General features: G+C 40.1%; 1 protein-coding gene and 1 pseudogene across 1 annotated transcript in view; both read right to left on the reverse strand.

The window, feature by feature from the left end:
• On the reverse strand, positions 1-5,302 carry LOC146763584 (uncharacterized; annotated as a pseudogene).
• The window catches only part of LOC144248361 (3'-5' RNA helicase YTHDC2-like), a 24,178-nt gene continuing 11,537 nt past the window's right edge, over positions 5,274-17,914 (reverse strand). The window contains exons 10-26 of the mRNA XM_077790448.2: positions 17,482-17,617; positions 16,996-17,122; positions 15,976-16,041; positions 15,020-15,198; positions 14,773-14,869; positions 14,609-14,696; positions 14,428-14,508; positions 13,898-13,980; positions 12,864-12,969; positions 12,606-12,725; positions 11,980-12,252; positions 11,385-11,511; positions 10,736-10,941; positions 9,878-10,073; positions 8,660-8,769; positions 6,934-7,223; positions 5,274-6,536 (exon numbers count right to left, since the gene is read on the reverse strand). Coding sequence (XP_077646574.2) covers positions 6,269-6,536; positions 6,934-7,223; positions 8,660-8,769; positions 9,878-10,073; positions 10,736-10,941; positions 11,385-11,511; positions 11,980-12,252; positions 12,606-12,725; positions 12,864-12,969; positions 13,898-13,980; positions 14,428-14,508; positions 14,609-14,696; positions 14,773-14,869; positions 15,020-15,198; positions 15,976-16,041; positions 16,996-17,122; positions 17,482-17,617 — 2,553 coding nt within the window. The 3' untranslated portion in view covers positions 5,274-6,268. The remainder of the gene's footprint in view (positions 6,537-6,933; positions 7,224-8,659; positions 8,770-9,877; positions 10,074-10,735; positions 10,942-11,384; positions 11,512-11,979; positions 12,253-12,605; positions 12,726-12,863; positions 12,970-13,897; positions 13,981-14,427; positions 14,509-14,608; positions 14,697-14,772; positions 14,870-15,019; positions 15,199-15,975; positions 16,042-16,995; positions 17,123-17,481; positions 17,618-17,914) is intronic.

Below are 17,914 nucleotides of genomic sequence, written 5' to 3' on the forward strand. Positions count from 1 at the left end.
GCTGGCGCTGCTGCTGCTCTGTGCCAGAGAGCCCTGGCTGGGCAGGGCACGGCGCTGCAGGCTCTTTCTCCTGCCAGAGCTGGGCACACCTGGGAACAAGGCATGGCAACTTGTGGGGACACCAAGGGCTTTGTGGGGGCTGCATTGCTCGGCACACACCCAGGCCATCTGTGGCTGTCTTGGTTCGACAAGACAGGAGTCTGTGAAAGAGGGCAAAGCCTCCTGTGCAATGGAGAACGGCAAACCCCCCTCCCTCTGAATTACCAGGATCTTTAAATTAAAAGGCTCTCAGGCAAAGATATGGGAGTGGGAGTAACAATTCTTTACTAGGAGAAAACTAGACAACAATTTAAAAAGGCAAATGCAATCGGCACAAACAAAACCAGTGAAAGAAAAAGTCCAGAACCTGAGGGGTGCCAGTATCAGTTCTGCTGGGACAATTGCTTCCCTTGCAATGGTTGATGAATTGTAGCTGCAGTGGTGATCTTTTGAAGGGTATAGTTTTCCTCTGAAGATCTGGTGGCAGTGGGGCCAGTCTTCCTCTGCGCCGGGGTTGCCTCTGAGCTCCGCCGCCGTCGCCTCAGCGCGCTCCGGCTGCTTCGCTGCGAGTGCCGCCGAAGAGAGCTGCTTCTCTGGGAATCCCGCGAAGAGAGAAAAAAGCGAGCTGCTTCTCTCCCTAAAAGCTACCCCTTTATACCATAATAGAGTGCTTGGCTTCCCCCTCTGGGTGGGACCCCCCTCACTTACCAGCCCGGCAGGGAGTCAGTCAATAGTGTATAAACAAACCATTGCCTCTACGGGGCAAACCATTGTCTCTGAGAGAGATAACAAAACCTGTCCGACAGGTTTGCCTTCAACAGATGGCAAATAGAATACAAGCTTATTTTACAACCCAGGACAGTGGCACAGAGTTCTGGTGCATAAAAAGATAAAGCAGAGGGAAATAGCTGGGAAAGGTTTCATTTTGACCTTTCTTACCTGCTCAGCAGAAGTGGCCAAAATGAAAGTTACAGAGCAGGGCCTGATCCCTTCTCCTGCAGGAGGGGCCCTGTACTGGCTCCTGCCCAGGGCCGGTGCCCATGTGCTAACATTCAGCTGACTGGGAGCAGAGCTCCTGGGGCTCTACAGGGATGCACCAAACCCAGTCCAGTTACCTGGTACACATGCAAAGCTTCAGAAAAAGATTAGAGTGGAAAAATGTAACTGTCATGATCACTGTATTTTACTATGTTTACATGCTGTATAGGACCGCAATTTTATGTATTTGTGGTATTTTCACACATTTTAATCTCCGAAATACTGTCAGATACACTTTGATTCCTAATGGAAGGTCTTAAAATATTAATTTAGCTTATAAAATGAAGTTACTGACATTAAATAATATGTACTTTGTAGTCTAGAAGAGCACAGTAATAGTGTGAGTAATTATGATTGCTTAAGCACAATTGGCTTGGGTCTGTACAGGAATGTGAAATTTTGCAAGAAGAGAATATTTTCACTAGGTTTTGTAAAATATTTGAGAAACACTTCTTGTTTGAAATAATATGTTTCTGACAATCTTTTACTTAGGATTTTGAGGAAGGTTCTTACTTTTGAGAGCAGTACAATTTCACATTTTAAGAATAATGTAAGCAGCTGATGAACTTTAGAATTATTGCAGGCCACATTTAATCTTTCAGAAAGTATTAGTGATATATATCTGATTCAATGCATCTTTTAGCCAGGTTTTGTCGGTGTAGGAAAGCCTGGTTGTAAAGCTCCCATTGTTGCCATTACAGCATTTATGTGCTGTAAATCATGTAAAAGTCTCCATTTTCCTGATTTCTTTTTTATTACCAAAATAGGGGTATTCCAGGGGCTGAATGATTCTTTAATATGACCCACTTGCAATTGTTCTGTGACTAATTCTTGCAGGGCAGTAAGCGTTTCAGTAGTAAGGGGCCACGGATCAACCCAGACAGGTTTATCTGTTAACCATGTCAAGGCTACAACTGGACATTCACCACCCTGCATCACAGTGGCTCCTATTAAAAATCCATAGTAATTCTGTAATAATAGTAATTAAAAATCACAGTAATTCTGAGGGTCTGATGTTAGCTTGTTGGCCATCGGGATGTTCCACATTAATTACAATGGCTGACAAGCCACCTGTTGTAGAACCACCCAACCCCGTAAGTCCAAAACTTGCACGAGTGAGAGGCCACGATTGAGGCCAACACAGTCACGAGAGTATTGTAACATCTGCTCCAGTGTCAATCAAACCTGTTACCGATATGGTCCCTGGATGATATCCACTGTCTGTGAGGATGCATGTCTTTTCTGGATGGTTCTCCGTTACTTTCTCAGTCCGGAACACTTGAGGTACTTACCGTATTGGGAACAAAACTCACAAAGGCTACAAGCTGAGTGATGCAAGTTCCTTTCTGAATAGTAATAGGGCAGTCATCAATTCATATCATAGCATGACTCTGTCCTAAATAATCAACATCAATAAGTCCTAAATGCACATGAATACATTTAAGTGTAGTACTTGATATCCCTATCAGAAATGCACTCAATCCACGTCCTATTGGGCCATAGGTGTCATGGGGCAATTTGCAGATTTCTTTTGTCAAAATAGTTACTGTGTCGGTGGTGGGTACATCAATCCCTGTGGACCCACTTGTTGCTCCTGAATACTGTTTGCAAATGGGTAGCTTTGCAGTGCCGGGAAGGCCCATAATTGCTGTTAATGGTCGTCAGGTTATTTGTGTCCCCACACACCCCTTTGTGTTCTTCTTCCCATTTCCCTGCAACAGCTGACCATTTGCATGATACTTACTCTTACACAGCGCCCAAATTTAGTACAATGATTGCACATTGCTGCTTGCATTTGACTTAGATGTTATTTTCTGGGTATTCCACTGTGCCTTTACATGCCCTTGCTGTCCACAATTACAGCATTTCGGTGGTGGTCTTAGAACTGCAGCAAGAGCTGCCATTTTATGCTCTACTGAACCAACTTTTGAGCAAGCAGTAACCATTTCAGACAATGTGGGCTCCCCAGGTAAGGTGTCAATAATTGTTCTGCAGTCTGGGTTTGCACATTCTTTCACCAATTGTATACACAATCTATGTCACAAAGGTTCATTATCTACCTGTTTTTCAATAGCTGCAGCAAGCTGTTCCACAAACTGCAAAAATGGTTCTCTCATCCATTGTTGTATAGTAACATATCTCTGTTTTGGAGCTGCCATTTCCATTGTTTTAATTAAAGCACTCATGCCTATTTGCTGAGCTTGTGTCAAAATTGAAGGATCTCACCTTGCCTGCAAATCTGGGTTAGCAAAAGGCCCAGTGCCCAATAAGGCATCAACACCCACAGCATGAGTCGTGTTGAAGCAGCTGCATATTTGTTAAAGCTGTGTGCTCAGCCACTCACCTCCAAGTTTCTTGAAACACACCATACTGTACTGATTGGAATAAAACTGTAGCAAGATGCATGATGTCATAAGGTACAAGCATACTCATTAATTACATGTATTAATTGCATTACCTCTGAGGAATTAATACCAAACTGAGCCACTTTCAATTGGAGATCTTGCACAACCTTCCAGGCAAAGACATGATGACTGTCATCCTGCCCTGTTCCAGGAACTGCTTTAAAAACTGGAAAAGCCATAGGATTATCACAGGCAACATTTGCCTTAACACTCTACTCCTGAGCTACTTTTGGGGCACCGAATCTTTCTATTAGGTCCCAATTTTTTTCTTCAGCTGCTTTCTCCCTAACAAATTCCCAAAACTTCTGAGGCTGTCATGGAAGCACAGTTACTTGACACGGAGGCAAAGTCCATGGGGCAGTAGGGCTAGATCTCTTAGAAGCTGAACTGTCAACAGTTCCCTGCCCCAACTCAGGTGTTACTGCGGGTGACTCTTCACTTGATTTGCTGTCACTGTCCAGCAGTGGAGGATACGACCTTGCAAACTGTTCATGAAGCTCAGAGGGGGGCGGGGGGCAAATGGCTGGGCTAGAGTGGAGGGGTGTAGGTCTTAGATTCAAAGAAAAAACATAAATTTCTAACCTGGTAGAAGCTTGAGAAAGTGTTGAGAAAGAATGTAAGTAAGTTCTTTATCTCTCTTGTTGTTCACATTGTTTATAATTAGGTTTTACTACTATACGTCATCCACTGCACACCAATAGGTGAGATGTTTTCACTTCAGGACCAATAGAGCTGGTCTGCAGAAAGCTCTGTATAAAAGAGAGATGTATTTTGAAATAAATCAGTTATAGTCTCAGCCTTCTGAACAAAGTCTATTCATTCCCATCCTGCCTCAACAGCGTCAGAGGGGAGCAGGGGGCAGACAGCTGGGTTTGTCTCTCTGCTAAAGACATTTCAGCTAACTGGCGCAGTGGTGCAGTGTATAGAGGCAGCGCTGAAAGCTGCTGTGCAGGTGTGAGATAAAGAGGCTTAGGAGTCTGAGAAGGAGATACTTTGGCAGCCTGCCTGGAAGCCTTAGCAGCTTTCCCAAAAGCTTCAGCATCCAGCCCAGAAGCTGTGGCAACTTTCCTGGAAGCTTTGCTAGCCTGCCTGGTAACTTCCATGGGCACCTGCACCTTCTTCAAGGATGTATTCAACAAGTTCCCCATCAAAGGCCCCATCTGACTCATCCCTCCCATCAGACTCCTTTATCAACCCCAAATCTTCATCCAGGTTGTACTCTGCTTGTTCCCGCTGTTTTCCATTCCTTTAATGCCTCAAAAGGCGATCTCCAAGTAACAACTAGATTGACAATAGTTTTATCTCCCGCTCAGATGACTTCCCACAGCTTGTCCCTGACTTTTTTCCAGCTTTTAACACTAAATGCTGTGTCAGGATCAGTGGCAAAATCCTATGATCTAGCCCACAGCAATATACTACAAAGGGCATAGTCTGAAGTAGTAATTCCTTTATTTCTTAACAAAGCTTTCTATGTAGCCAAAAGAGTCTCTTCCTATTTAGATTTATTTCCCATTATTACTAGTTGGTGCCCCACCTGCTTCCAGGTGCCTTGATAGGAGAAAATCAGGTCTGGACTTGCCTGTGGCTTCCACCCGCCACTCTCAGCTGCACCAGCGCCGCCTCCCCCGCTACTCCCCAGCGGGTCAGGGCTGCCAGTCGCTGGGACCCCGCGTGGCTCCAGACCGACCACGCTGCTCAGGCTGCTGCTCCACGCGGTGGGCACCAGCTGTCACTGGTATATACACTGCATCGTGAGGCGGTCGCCACACAAAGCACAGACCACAGGCGGTCTCAGATGGCAACTCTTTATTACCGAACATGGCTGACCTTTTATAAACTTTCTAGTTGTTTATACTTCTTCTACCCCAACTATTGGCCACAAAAAATCAACATAACACCACTGGTGAACAGTAACATGACTTTAGTTAACTTTCTAAAAATGCTTTATCCGGCTGCAGTTCTCTCCTTATCTTTCTCCAGTTCTTCTCTTCTCTCAGCCTCCTTGGTAGCAGCCTTGGAGAGAGCTCTTGATCAGCTTCTTCTTGCCTCTCAGCTTCTTTTCGCTCCTTCAGCTAACAGGCCTGCTGTTAGCCCCTTCCACAGTAATTCATCCATGAGGGGCAGGAAACAAGTAGAGCAGAATAGGATTAAAAAGCCTAGTGATTAATTAGAATTGGTTAAAGTCTGACAGATGATGACACCAAAATTAATCATCCTAGAGTGTAGCCTACATCACACTACTCGCATTTCTATATTCAGGAAACATGTTTTCTTCCTTTTACGCTGTCTTAATTTAAAAGCTGAAAGATTCAAGAGGAATTACTACATCCTCCAATGAGTCCATGAAGTTTCCTCTGAATGATCTCCTTAGTGTTACTGCAGTCTACTATTCAAGTACACAGGGACAACTGTCACAGTAATCTCATTAAAAATGTGTGCCTTGTTAAAATAACCATCACAAAAATCAGTCATAGTAAGGCAGGTAAGACAGAATCAGTATTGATATTGAAAATCTATTATGGATGCAGAGAAAGGCAGAATCCAAAAACTTCAGAAGTGTGTATATAATATACTCATTTAGTTGAAAAAAACTTATACATGTTTATTAGAACAAGTTTGGGGTTTTTTTTAAATCTAATTTTTTCTACTTTGGATAGCTTTACCTCAGCAGTCCACGAATTATTTTTGCTGTATTAAACTAGTGAAACAAGGATATTTAGTCTAGATTTTTAAATTCCAGAAGGAAGTATTATGCAGTGTTACAAATGAAAAGCTACGTTAGGTTCCTAATTTATCAGTAAAATACCTAACTGCAGAATGGTATCAGCAAGAAATTCTATTACTTTGGAAGAGCAGGGTGGTATGTTAGAGAACTCTACCTTTCCAGACACTGGAGAAGGAGTAGCACAGGGGCTGGAATAGCTACTGCTGTCTGCAGGCTTCACTGAGGACTGAGCTGATCTGTCATCTGAGGATTGGCTGGAGAGCAAAATGTCATTTTCTTTGTACTTCTTTGGCTGGTGAAGTGCAGGAGAAGTAGATTTCACTGAAACCCTACAAAGGACATACCTTGAGTTTCACAAGCAGTCACTGAACAACTTACATCGACCTGTCAGCCTACTGCATGACCACATGTATTACAGCAACTACAAAATCTATTAAAGCCTAACTAAACTCATACTGACCATTCATTGCTGTTTAATGCTACTGTTAAACTTCTTCTGCTACTTCTCAAACATCACAATTCATGGACAATATTCCTGACTGCTCTCTCAAACAGCAGCCCCAGGTATGAAATATTTCTCTTTGGGATTACAATGCAGCATACAACAGTATAACACCTTCCAGCTGTACTTCCGCTGTTTCCACCTCCTATTACTAGCAGAAACTTTAGTGATACTTGTATACATAAACTGCAACCTACAGTGAGGAGAAGACCTCAGCATCTTACTTTTCAGCATGAGAGGAGTCAGACAATTCTGTTTCTGTTGAGCTTTTTCTGCTGCTGGTTGACTTCCATGTAGATGCCAAAGGAAATTCTTCAGAAGTCACAGGCCTTGGTCTCTGGCCAATTCCTGAAGGCTGCTGCAGACCTGCAGACTGTTCTTCAGCACTCAGAACAGCTGTAATTGCTCTTACAGTTGTTTCATCAACCTGAGACTGCAGCTTAGAAGGAGCTCGCATACGACGCAGAAACAAGCTGTGCCACTTCTGCCTGAGTTGCAGCAGCATACCAGCAGCCTGTAATAAATTCCAATCCTGTTAAATACTGATGAAAATTAGATCACACAGGCAAGAGAACCCTGTCTTTTCCCTATCAGGCAGCACCTGGCATTCTAATATAAACAGGGCCCACAATTAAAGGCAAGACTAAGGTCTTGGGGAAGGGGAATAATCCATATTTAAACTAAGATGTTAATTTGCTTTCTTTTCCTTGGGTACAAGGTCATTTTGGAAACATTTCATTTAGCTCTGTACTAAACTTAGCTTTGTATTGTAATTCCACAGACTCTTTTTTCCCTTCTTTTCTTTCAAGAAAACCCAGTTTTTTCATGCTTTATGCCCTTCCTTGCAAGTCAGTCTCTACTCATGCACTCTTCAGTCATAGTTGATGGAAAAGAGCTCTAAGTGATATTTTTCTTACATAGACACCTGGTCAAATGTAATGACTAAATTCAGAAGACTATTGTCTAATTCTGCTACCAGAAATGCTTCCATTACAATAAATTTTAAAAAATCACTCTTCTGGACATGACTAGGAGAGAGAGTATTATTATTAGAGTTGGTAAAGTTGTGTGTTTCATGACCCATAAACTACCTCCTACCACAGCCACAGCTCCTCAATGACATAAAGACTTCTATTTCAAAGAGGATTTGAAATTTATCCTTCCAAAATCTGACAGCAACTTTCTCTCAGCAACTTCAGCTTCAAGTGCTCCTTTTTTGATCTGATTTTGGTTATCCTCTCAGAGAAAGAAGAACACAATATGCCAATGTGACTGTTCTCTCAGCTCCGGTTCAGATTTTGGCTTATCCCAGCTTGTGCTATGGCCTGATGGAGCACCATGCAGGCAGGACAGGAGGCCAGAAGGAGCAGAAGGGCCCTTATGCTGTCACTGTCACCGGCAGCTTGCTGTCCCTTGCACCCATCATTTTTTGTCTGCCAGTCTCTTCAGAATCTGCTGACTTGTGGAAAGGGACAAAACTGCCAAGCTCAGATATAAAACATCATATTGCCCAGAAAGTTTTTGAAACAGACCCAACAGCATCTGGATTGCTGAGGCTTTCCTTTTGTGAGAGACAGGACACCCACACCAATATGGAGGAAGAGGGATGAGCACTCTCACTGTTGACTTAGGTGACTATTCTCTTTCTTTCTGCTGACAGGTAAAAGAAGAGAAAGGTATGGGTGATAGGTGATCAAACACTGCAACTTGGATTTTGAATACACAAATTCATGCAACAGACAACTCTGTGCCAAAGGGGATTGAAGCCGTTTAATTCTTAATAAGCTTGTGAAGTAAAGGTTAAATCACAGAGTACCTAGTTCGAGAGACCCAAATGGACCATGACATTCTTGGAGAAAATTCTTGGCTACTCAAATGTTACAAAAACCTTTTCACATCTTTTTACAATTCCTCTACATGAAGCAAACGCAGGAGTAATTTCTTACTTACTTCAGGGTCCAGTTTGAGATGGAGCCATTCATCCAGCTTCAGCAGTGCCAGATCAGCAGATGTCCTGTCCTCATTCTCACTGTCACTGCTATCATTAGATACCCCTCCCCCTGAATTAAAGACAAAAGGTTCATTAGAATTTCCATTTTTTTCTACTATTATTTCTATACAAAAACCCACATACTACTGTATTACCAGCAATATTTTTCCTTCTAAAATTGACTTTCAATGTAAACATTTGTAAAACTACCTCTTCTTTTCTGCAAATACACTGCAAAGTCTTTGCTCCAGATAGCAGCAATCAAGTAGCCAGACCTGCTGAAGGTCCTACTATGTAAAAACCTGGATTGATATGATGTGACCCAACTCATGTACCTTCACCAGTATTCACAGGCCACTATACAACTTTTGCCTAAAGCTGTTTGCAAAATCACACGTGCCTCTATTTCCTAGTAAAACAGCAGAGTTAAAGACCTAGTAAGAAAAAAAAAAAATATATATGGCTATTAATTAGGATTCTTTATTTTTCTTAAGTGCAATTCAGTCAGCATGAGCACTACTCTAAGGTTCACAGTTTAAAAGCAAGACAGGAAAGCTTTAGAAATAAGTTGGACTTTTAGTCTGATTCAAACTATGACAACTAGAAGCAGTTATTTTTGCTCCCATTCCAACAGGACTCAATTTAAATGAGAAGTAAGAAGGAAATGTATATATATTCGCTATTACTTACAGTTAATAGTACAGTTAACTGAAATTAAAAATTATCAGTAGAACATATCTTGAAAATGTATGTGTTAGCTAGAAGCAACATGACTTGTTTGCCATACTGACTGTTTCTAAATTATTCTGTTTGAATAATCTGGTTCAATGTATCAAATAAAGTAGTCTGTAGAAAAAGAACATGCATACTACACTTCTCAGTACCAGTACTACAGTTCTCATTAGACATTGTGGCTGCGTTCTTTCCTTACAAACTACACTGCAGTTTCTGAGACCCTACAACTGTGTAATTTATGGACTTGAATAGGTAAGGAATCCCAAAATGGAGAGATTTGTTACAGAACCAACAAACTCTTCCTGAATAGCTACAGGAATTATAACAGGCGCTGTTTCCAGAATCAGACAATACATGTATTAAATATTACTGGAAAATAAGCTCTGCATGTCACACGCTGATGTATACCAATGGGAACATCCCAAATCCAGACTCCAGTGTACCTCGAAAGGATGAAGATGCCTGCAAGGCATTACTTGGTAGTCTGGCTGGTCCACAGAAGAGGGCCACGGTGACAGGTGTCACAACAGAGCAGCACCTGATGTTTGCTGTCTTGTGAGCTCTTGTCATTTCATCATATATAAGCCAGTCTGTGGGGAGGGCCTGGATGGCTGCAGCTTGTCCATTTGCTGGGGCAATCTGTGCAAGAGCAGGTAACTGTAATTAATGTAAATTTGAATGTATTTTTCATTTTATCCAGAGACACTGTGGATGCCTCAACCTGGCAGTGCCCAAGGCCAGGCTGGGTGGGGCTCTGAGCAACCTGGACTAGTGGAAGGCGTCCCTGCCCGTGGCCAGGGTTGGAATGAGATAAGCTTTAAGGTCCCTTCCAACCCAAACCATTCTCTGATTCTGTATTTTGAGAATTAAATACATCTACAATTATATACATATAAAAATATACATGCACTTAAAAAAGTGTGAGAGAATTCAATCAGATTCATCAATTATCCTACCATGATAAAACAAAATATGCTGCTTTAAAAAGAAATGTTAAAAAAAAGTATCAGAGAAAAACTTGCTTTTAAGAATAGGGATCATTGTATCTTTAAAACAATTTTATAGCAGGGCAGTTTTTTTGCCTTTTTGCCTTGTTCCATCTAGAGAAAGGACTAATTGAAAGGATGAAAAAATGAATCAACTCCAGTTCTATCAGCTGGGTAGAACAGTATTTTCTAAAGCTGTAGTGTTAAATGCCTATACTGCTTTTGAAGTACTGACAAATAGGAAAAGACATTTCTAAAACAGGTGACAGATTTTAGTGCCCTTTTTTTTGAACTATGAATTCAAAGTGTCTTTACCTTTTTATACTGAGACTGACCAAGAACAGAGGTAGGATGAAATCGCACTTTCTTCTCCTTTGGTTCCGTCAACACCAGGCTGTCTCTGTCTACATGCACAAGATTGGGATACATCCCGGCCACTAAGGCACCTTTAATTACAGCCCAGTTCTCAGAGTTAGTATTAACATCTCTAATATCAGCTCCTCCTCTGGCTCTCACGAAACCTGACAAATGAAAGAGACAAAACAGTGCCATGTTACCTTGTGTTTGCCTCTCAAAAGGAGTCAGAAACTAAAGGTGAAATAAATGACTTTTTTGTTGCATTTTTCACCACTGCCAACCTTAACAGCACCAAGAAGAAACCATTACACTGAAATCCTTCCTGATAAGGGGTTTCATACTGACACAGAATACCACTATTTTCTACAATATAAAGACATTTCCTATGGGAATAATTCATTAAAACATGAAATGCAGTGGCATGTGGAGATGAGGGTGCTTTCAGTTAGATCAGCCACAATTCCTCATCTGCACCATACCCTGCATGAATGTGTGCATGACGGTGTATTTCAAATTAAGGAAAATTACACCAGTGAACACGATTTTTGTTACAATTTCTATATGCTTGACTTTAAAACAATATTAAAATTGTTTCCAACTTCTCTACCTGAGGCTCTAAGCTGGCCAAGCACCTGTGTTCTCATTCCTGCAATGATTTCCATTGTGGCTTGGGATAGGAAGTTCTTTTCACAGAAGGCTCTCTCCCATCCGTCACTGCGTGCCTTCTGCCATGCCTGAAAATGTTTTCACATTTGCCTATTAATTTGAAGGACTTAAACTAAAAACTTCATTTTCTTTAAAGATTACATTTATGTCAATAAAATGAATGCAAAACCCACTCTAAAAGTTAATGTATCAAGCCAGATTATTTTTTCTGTTCAACAATTAGATTCTCTTTATGTGCTCACTCCAGTGATGATTATGTCAAGTTAAAACAATAAATAAAGATCATTACATTAAGATCATGATTCAAAGTTCAGTGTAGTAGGATGCAAAGAGGCACATTGTTGAAACATTCCAAATTTTCTAAGGTTTGAAACAAAACATACTACAAAAAGGGTTCCCTCACAAATTTATGAGTCCAATACACAGGAAAGGCACTAGGCAAAAAGAAACAGTCTGCCACTCTACATCCAACTGGTACATCTGCATTTTGCTTGGGTGATGTGCTGTGATTAGTACTCTCTGAAATGAAAGACTACCTGGAAAACCCTGAGCAGGGCCATGTGGTCACTGAACGTCCCGGCAGCAAAACGCTTCCTGCACAGCACGGCTGCACGCTTTTGGGAGGCCAGCGTGGGCAGCACAAAAGGGTCTTGGCAGGCAAGAGCACAGGCAATGGTCAGAACTGGATCCAGGCACTTCAGAACTACAGCATACAACACCATTTTACCGAGGTGTGGCTCTACAGGTAATTCAGTGAGCTGATAACCAAGCTCAGTGAGATCTTCCCAAGGGTCCATGGCATCTATGGTCTGTTCATAAACAAACAAACAAACAAATAAAGGAGAGGGGGATGGGTACAGTGGACAAAATCAATTTACAGTGAAAGCAAAAAGGATGTGAATAATGGACATTAACTAGACTTGTTTCCAAACACTGAAGAAGCAAGTCAAACTATTAACAGAGACAAGACTTTGAAGCACTCTCTTCCCTTGACATGGAAAAACACATCCCCACACACAATATGAAAACAGACAATAAACAAAACTTCAAAACATCCTTAAGTAATTAAAAACAGCTTCAGTACAAACTGATGTCAGTAAACTGCTACACCACAAGTTTGGGATCAAACACAATTACCATCTAAACCTATTCCTTTTCTGACCTTAAGCATATGCACAGCATTTCTCACAGTTACAGCAGGCGGAGGATCAGGAGCTTTCATAAGAAAGTCTACAACTGGACAATTAATTGGAGCAAGAATTTTCGTGTACAAACAGATCTCCTGCAAGGTAAAAGGCAGAACAAAAAAAGATTACCAAGATTTGGAAGCAGCCGCCAAACACATGATTTGTTGCAATTAACGGTATGGTTTGAGGACATTGTATTTTTTTAAAATTATAGTTTCTAACTGAACACGCACCTGAAGCGGCAGTCTTAGAAGTTCTGGAGATTGAAATTCCAACATATTCTGAAATCGGAGCCTGCTGAAGAGACGAAAGCAGACCCCAGGCTGACAGCGCCCAGCCCTTGAAAATAAAATATGGGAAGTTGTGAAAATGAGGATTTCTTTCTAAAAACAAAACCAAAAGCCAACAAACAGACACAGAAACTCAGAATGAAAAAGAAGAGACACTACCATGAAGAAAGTGTTGTTAAGTCACACGCAAAGTGAAAGTTTTCTAATCATGAATTATTTTTAAGAGTGTGGCAAATTTTTACTGTAATTTTAACCCAACACTGAGAAATCTGGAGAAAGAAAAACAAGGCTTTTCTAATGTAAAGTGCTGTGGGTTTTTTGCTAACCTAAGACCAGTCCAAATCTCAATCATCCTTGGTTGTAAGGAACCAGTTGCAAACTTTCTTGCTTCCCCTCACATCCCCTAAAAAGAAGTGATGCTTGGAATAAAAGGTAGAATAAAGATGAAGTAACTTGTGAGTGAATGAGGGACAGCAAATTCTCTCAGTCATATACATCTATGTGCATACGTGCAGCTTAATGCCAATATGATTGATTAAACAGGCATTTGTTGCTATATAAACTTCTGAGCCCTCACCCACAGTGCTGGGAAGAATATAATCATGGCCTGTTAAGTCATGGATAGCTTGGAGAAAGTGAAATAGGCAGTCCTCTGCCCATAGACATGATGTGAAAACACCCCACTGGACATAGTGACTGCAGGTGCTACGTGGGAGAAAGAGGAAGGAGAACAAATTAATGGGGGGAAAACAACCCAGACCTTTGGGAAATGCCTGAGCATCACTTTTCTACAACTTGGGAGATTATTCCAAGGAAATACATGCTGACGCCTACTCGTCTGCAGAGAACCAGTGTTAGCCTCTATGCAACACAACACCGGAATAGGCCAGGAACAATTACTATGTTGTGTGGTTTATTCTAAACATAAAGAACTGTGGATATCTGCAAAATGGAAACTGCTATGAGGCACTTATTACCTGCCTTTTCTCTGGATAGCACTGGCTTTTGAAATCCACCCCATTTTTAGCACTGTAGCACAACTCAGTGCATCAAAAGACTTCTAGAAAAACAAAGACAGGAATACAAACTGAAAACTCAATAGGGTACATGAAATACAAGTTACTAGTTATTTAGATTACCAACAGAAGTTTTCTAAAAAGTATGAAAGAGTAAGATATACAGCAGCTTCTGACACAAAGGTACCTTCTCAATTTCAAGTGAATTAATGAGGGTATCTCCTTTCTAGTATCTTAATGCTCCACAATTTTTGAAATTCAAGATTTTGAAAGTTTTTTAGACAGATAGCTTACAGAATTTGTCTTAAAACAAATGCATGTTGAAACTTTTCAGAAAGGACTGTTGCCTGACAGGCACTAGCTCTTAGCTAGTAAAAGCTTTTTTTCACTTTACTGTAAAGTAATAAAAAAAAAAAAAGTTCTCCAAAATTTATGCACTGTGTGTTTTGTGTGTTTTAGAATCACACTAGGAAAATTTAAGGCAGTCCTACCTCTTTCACCTTGCCTGAGTCAATGACAAACACCACATCATTGACTGTTATGCTGGTTTCTGCAATATTAGTAGAAAGAATCTGCAAAGAAAAAAACCCAAAACCACCAAAACTATAATAACTGTAAAAGCAATGGCAAAATAGGTCATTGTGGCATTGGAAAAAATCCTCTAATACTTGCAATTTTGCGGATGCCAAAAGGTGGACTTTCAAGCACTTTCTTCTGGTCCAAAGTCTGCATACTTGAATGAAGCATGAAAACTTGGTATCTAATGCAAGACAAAAGGGACATTTTAAGGATCCTTAAAAGAAGCAATGAAAAGCCACAGTAACTAAAGGTTTTACCTGTGAGCATTATCAGCAAATCTCTTGTCATCCAAAACAATGCGGTCCCTCAGGCTCACTATCTCATCATACCCAGGAAGAAATATTAAAATTGCTCCTAAAAAAGGAAGTGGGTTTGCAAAGTTAAACAGAAAATTCAAATACATGTCAAATAGCACTCAGAAGGTTTTAACGTTTGTGGATTGCTGAAAAAAGAGCATGATTATCAGAAGTCAAATCCACAACCACTGGTTAGGTATTTACCTACCTGCATCAGAACTATGACAGATGCTGTGAAGTAAGTGCATTATCAGATCCAGATCCACTTTTTCATCATCAAAACTGTGATGGTAAGCTGTCAGTAGCTCTCTGTCCTCTGCACTAAGGTCACTAGCACTCTTTTGGACCAGGGAATTTTCATCCATGTTTCCAAATCCGAATGAAGCGCTGTAACAGGAAAATACACCAGAATCAAGGCTGCCCCTTAGGGTTTGCATTGAGCCATCAACTCAAACTTAGATCGAGACCAACATGACTGTTGGTCTTGAATTCTGATGTTTAAGTGTACCAGAAGGGAATCACCATACTATTACTGTTTACTGATTCCAATGTTAACCCAATGAAGGATGCCACTTTATTTATTAGTGTTAACTTGAGTTTTCTTCAACTTCATTGAAACACAACCATAAGCAAAGGAAAGTATAAAGATATTTCTCGTTTATCTCTTCAAGTAAAAATATTTAAGAGATACGTCTTCTCCAAAAATTTCCCACCAGCAGAAACTACACTAAGAGAAATTATAGTAATCTTTACAAAACACTACCTTCCAGTATGATAACTGTAAGTTAATCAGAAAATCATTCTTGAATGGCCTAGTGTACACATTTCTTCTGTAAATTTTCTTTAATATGCTATTGCATATAAAAAATATAGATAAAAACACATTAGAGATTTGTTTCCAAAATAAGCATGTGAAAAGAAAATGGTACATAGTATAGAATTAGCAAGTTGTGTAAACATAAACAATATGCTATTGAGTACAAACTCTTTTGCTGTTTATTTTTTAAAATATTCCTATTCTTAAAAACAGGTATTGCTATTAAGTCCAGATTTTAGAGCATGAAAAGCTAAAACCTGGTCTGATTAGAACACAAATCTCAAATTTCCCATCACAACTCTTTGTATATCATATACAACTCATTCTGCAAAACAGTTACAGCTTACCTGTAGGATTCCAACAGATGAACAACCTCTGTCTGTCCAAAGTGCCTAGCCCAGTCCACAGCCATCCTGAAATAGTTGCACAAGTGTTTTTATTAGACTTTTCACTTCAAAAGATGCATATGAAGAGCACATCAGGAGAGGCAATTGACATCAGACTTTTGTACCCATTTCTGTATTGACATCAGTACTGTTATTGCTGGATCTGCAACTTCCCATTTGAAAGTGCTTGAATAGGTGTTAACAGCTGACTTTTAGGTGACTACAGTTCTTTACCACAACAGAATGTCAGTTTTACACAGGAGCAAACATACACAAGGAAGTGAGGAGGAAGAAGGTGCCATTCCTTTAAAAATGGTGCAGAGATCAGACCTGCCTGTCTGCAGTATCCTTGAAGTCATCTCAAGAAGTCACACCCCAGGCATAACATCTGGCTATTTCATGTCTTTCAGAAGCTGTCCTCCTCACTATGCAGTTCACTGTTTTATCTTTAAACTGCATTTCTTCCCCAAGTTATTCAAATGTTAGTACCAAATATCAGACCCCTGGAATCCTAATTCTTATCATTCCATACTACAATTATTTACTGTACTTCCCTGTTTATATGAAGACATACTCCATGACCACAAAACCTGAGTTTCTACAGATTCACAAATATTTTTACATGCTACAATATATTTAGAAACATAACAGAAAGATCTTCTGATATGTGTAGCTCCATGAAACTAGAATTGCCAAATATTTTGGTCCAATTCAGTAGATTACAGTTGTTCTACTAACCAGTATCTTATACCTACTGAAATAAAGTTTATAGCTCATAATCAAGACCATGTAATTAAGAATTCAATTTAGAATTTACAGAAAACAATGTGATTATGAGGAGTTAGAAATTGTTGAGGCTGTCAAAATCTATAGTTCTTACAGCAGTGTGATAAGTTAGCAAATTAATTTAGATGTTAAAGAATTTTCTTTCTCTCTCCTATATTGACAAATAAATCCATCTTTTGGTTTCTCTCTTTTTACCAGCCATTAGATGATTTGCAGTGGATACTTGCTCCCATGCTGATCAACTGTTCTACTTGACTCAAAAAGCCTCTCCCTGAAGAAATCATCAGAGCAGTCGCACCAGTTTCACTGTGCCTATAATCAACTGAGAAGTAAAAAAAAAAAAAAAAAAAAATCCAGCAAACCCAGTAGAAATGTTATTTTTTCATCTAAATATAGTACAAATACTGCTTTCAAATTCCAGCCCAAAGAAAATTTGTTTCCTCACTTTATCTCTGAAGTTAGTTCATATGAATTCTACACTGTTTTAGAAACACACTTCTGTCAATACTTCAAAACAACAACTAACTGAACAACTCATTATTTTTGCTAGCCCTATCATTTTTTTCAGTCGGCATCAGAATGCAAAGGTAACACCATTTGAAACTGGAGATAAAAGTAGCCATAAAAATCTAAGTACATCTGAGGTTGCTTTTTTCTTATGTAATAACACATGAAACTTACCACTGACATTTTCAGTTAAAATAAGATTTAACAGCTGAGCAAACGAATCAGTATCTTTATGCAACCAGATGTCAGAAAGACAGGAATCCATTTCTTTTACTATCCACGGTTCAAGGCAATTCACATCTTTTTCAGTCTGAAGACAAAAAACAATATTGAAAGCTTAATCTTTTCCAAGAGTTGTCTTTATTCTCATACATTACCCACAAAGAATTGCAATGGTTATTTTTCCCAGCAGCAACAGAAACCCAGCACTCAGGCATCGGTTCATGCATTGATTTTGTCATACGCAAGTAGGAACACAATGGCAGTCGAGCCATTTGATCTGAGGAACAGCTGTGTGCAACCACCCGAACTGAAGAGCACACTTCAGCTAGAGCCGTTCATCCTCATCAAGTAATCTTTAAAATACGTTAATGTCCTGAAAGACTCG

This window comes from Lonchura striata, chromosome Z (genome assembly GCF_050655825.1).
Source record: "Lonchura striata isolate lonStrDom1 chromosome Z, ASM5065582v1, whole genome shotgun sequence".
Lineage (NCBI taxonomy): Eukaryota > Metazoa > Chordata > Aves > Passeriformes > Estrildidae > Lonchura > Lonchura striata.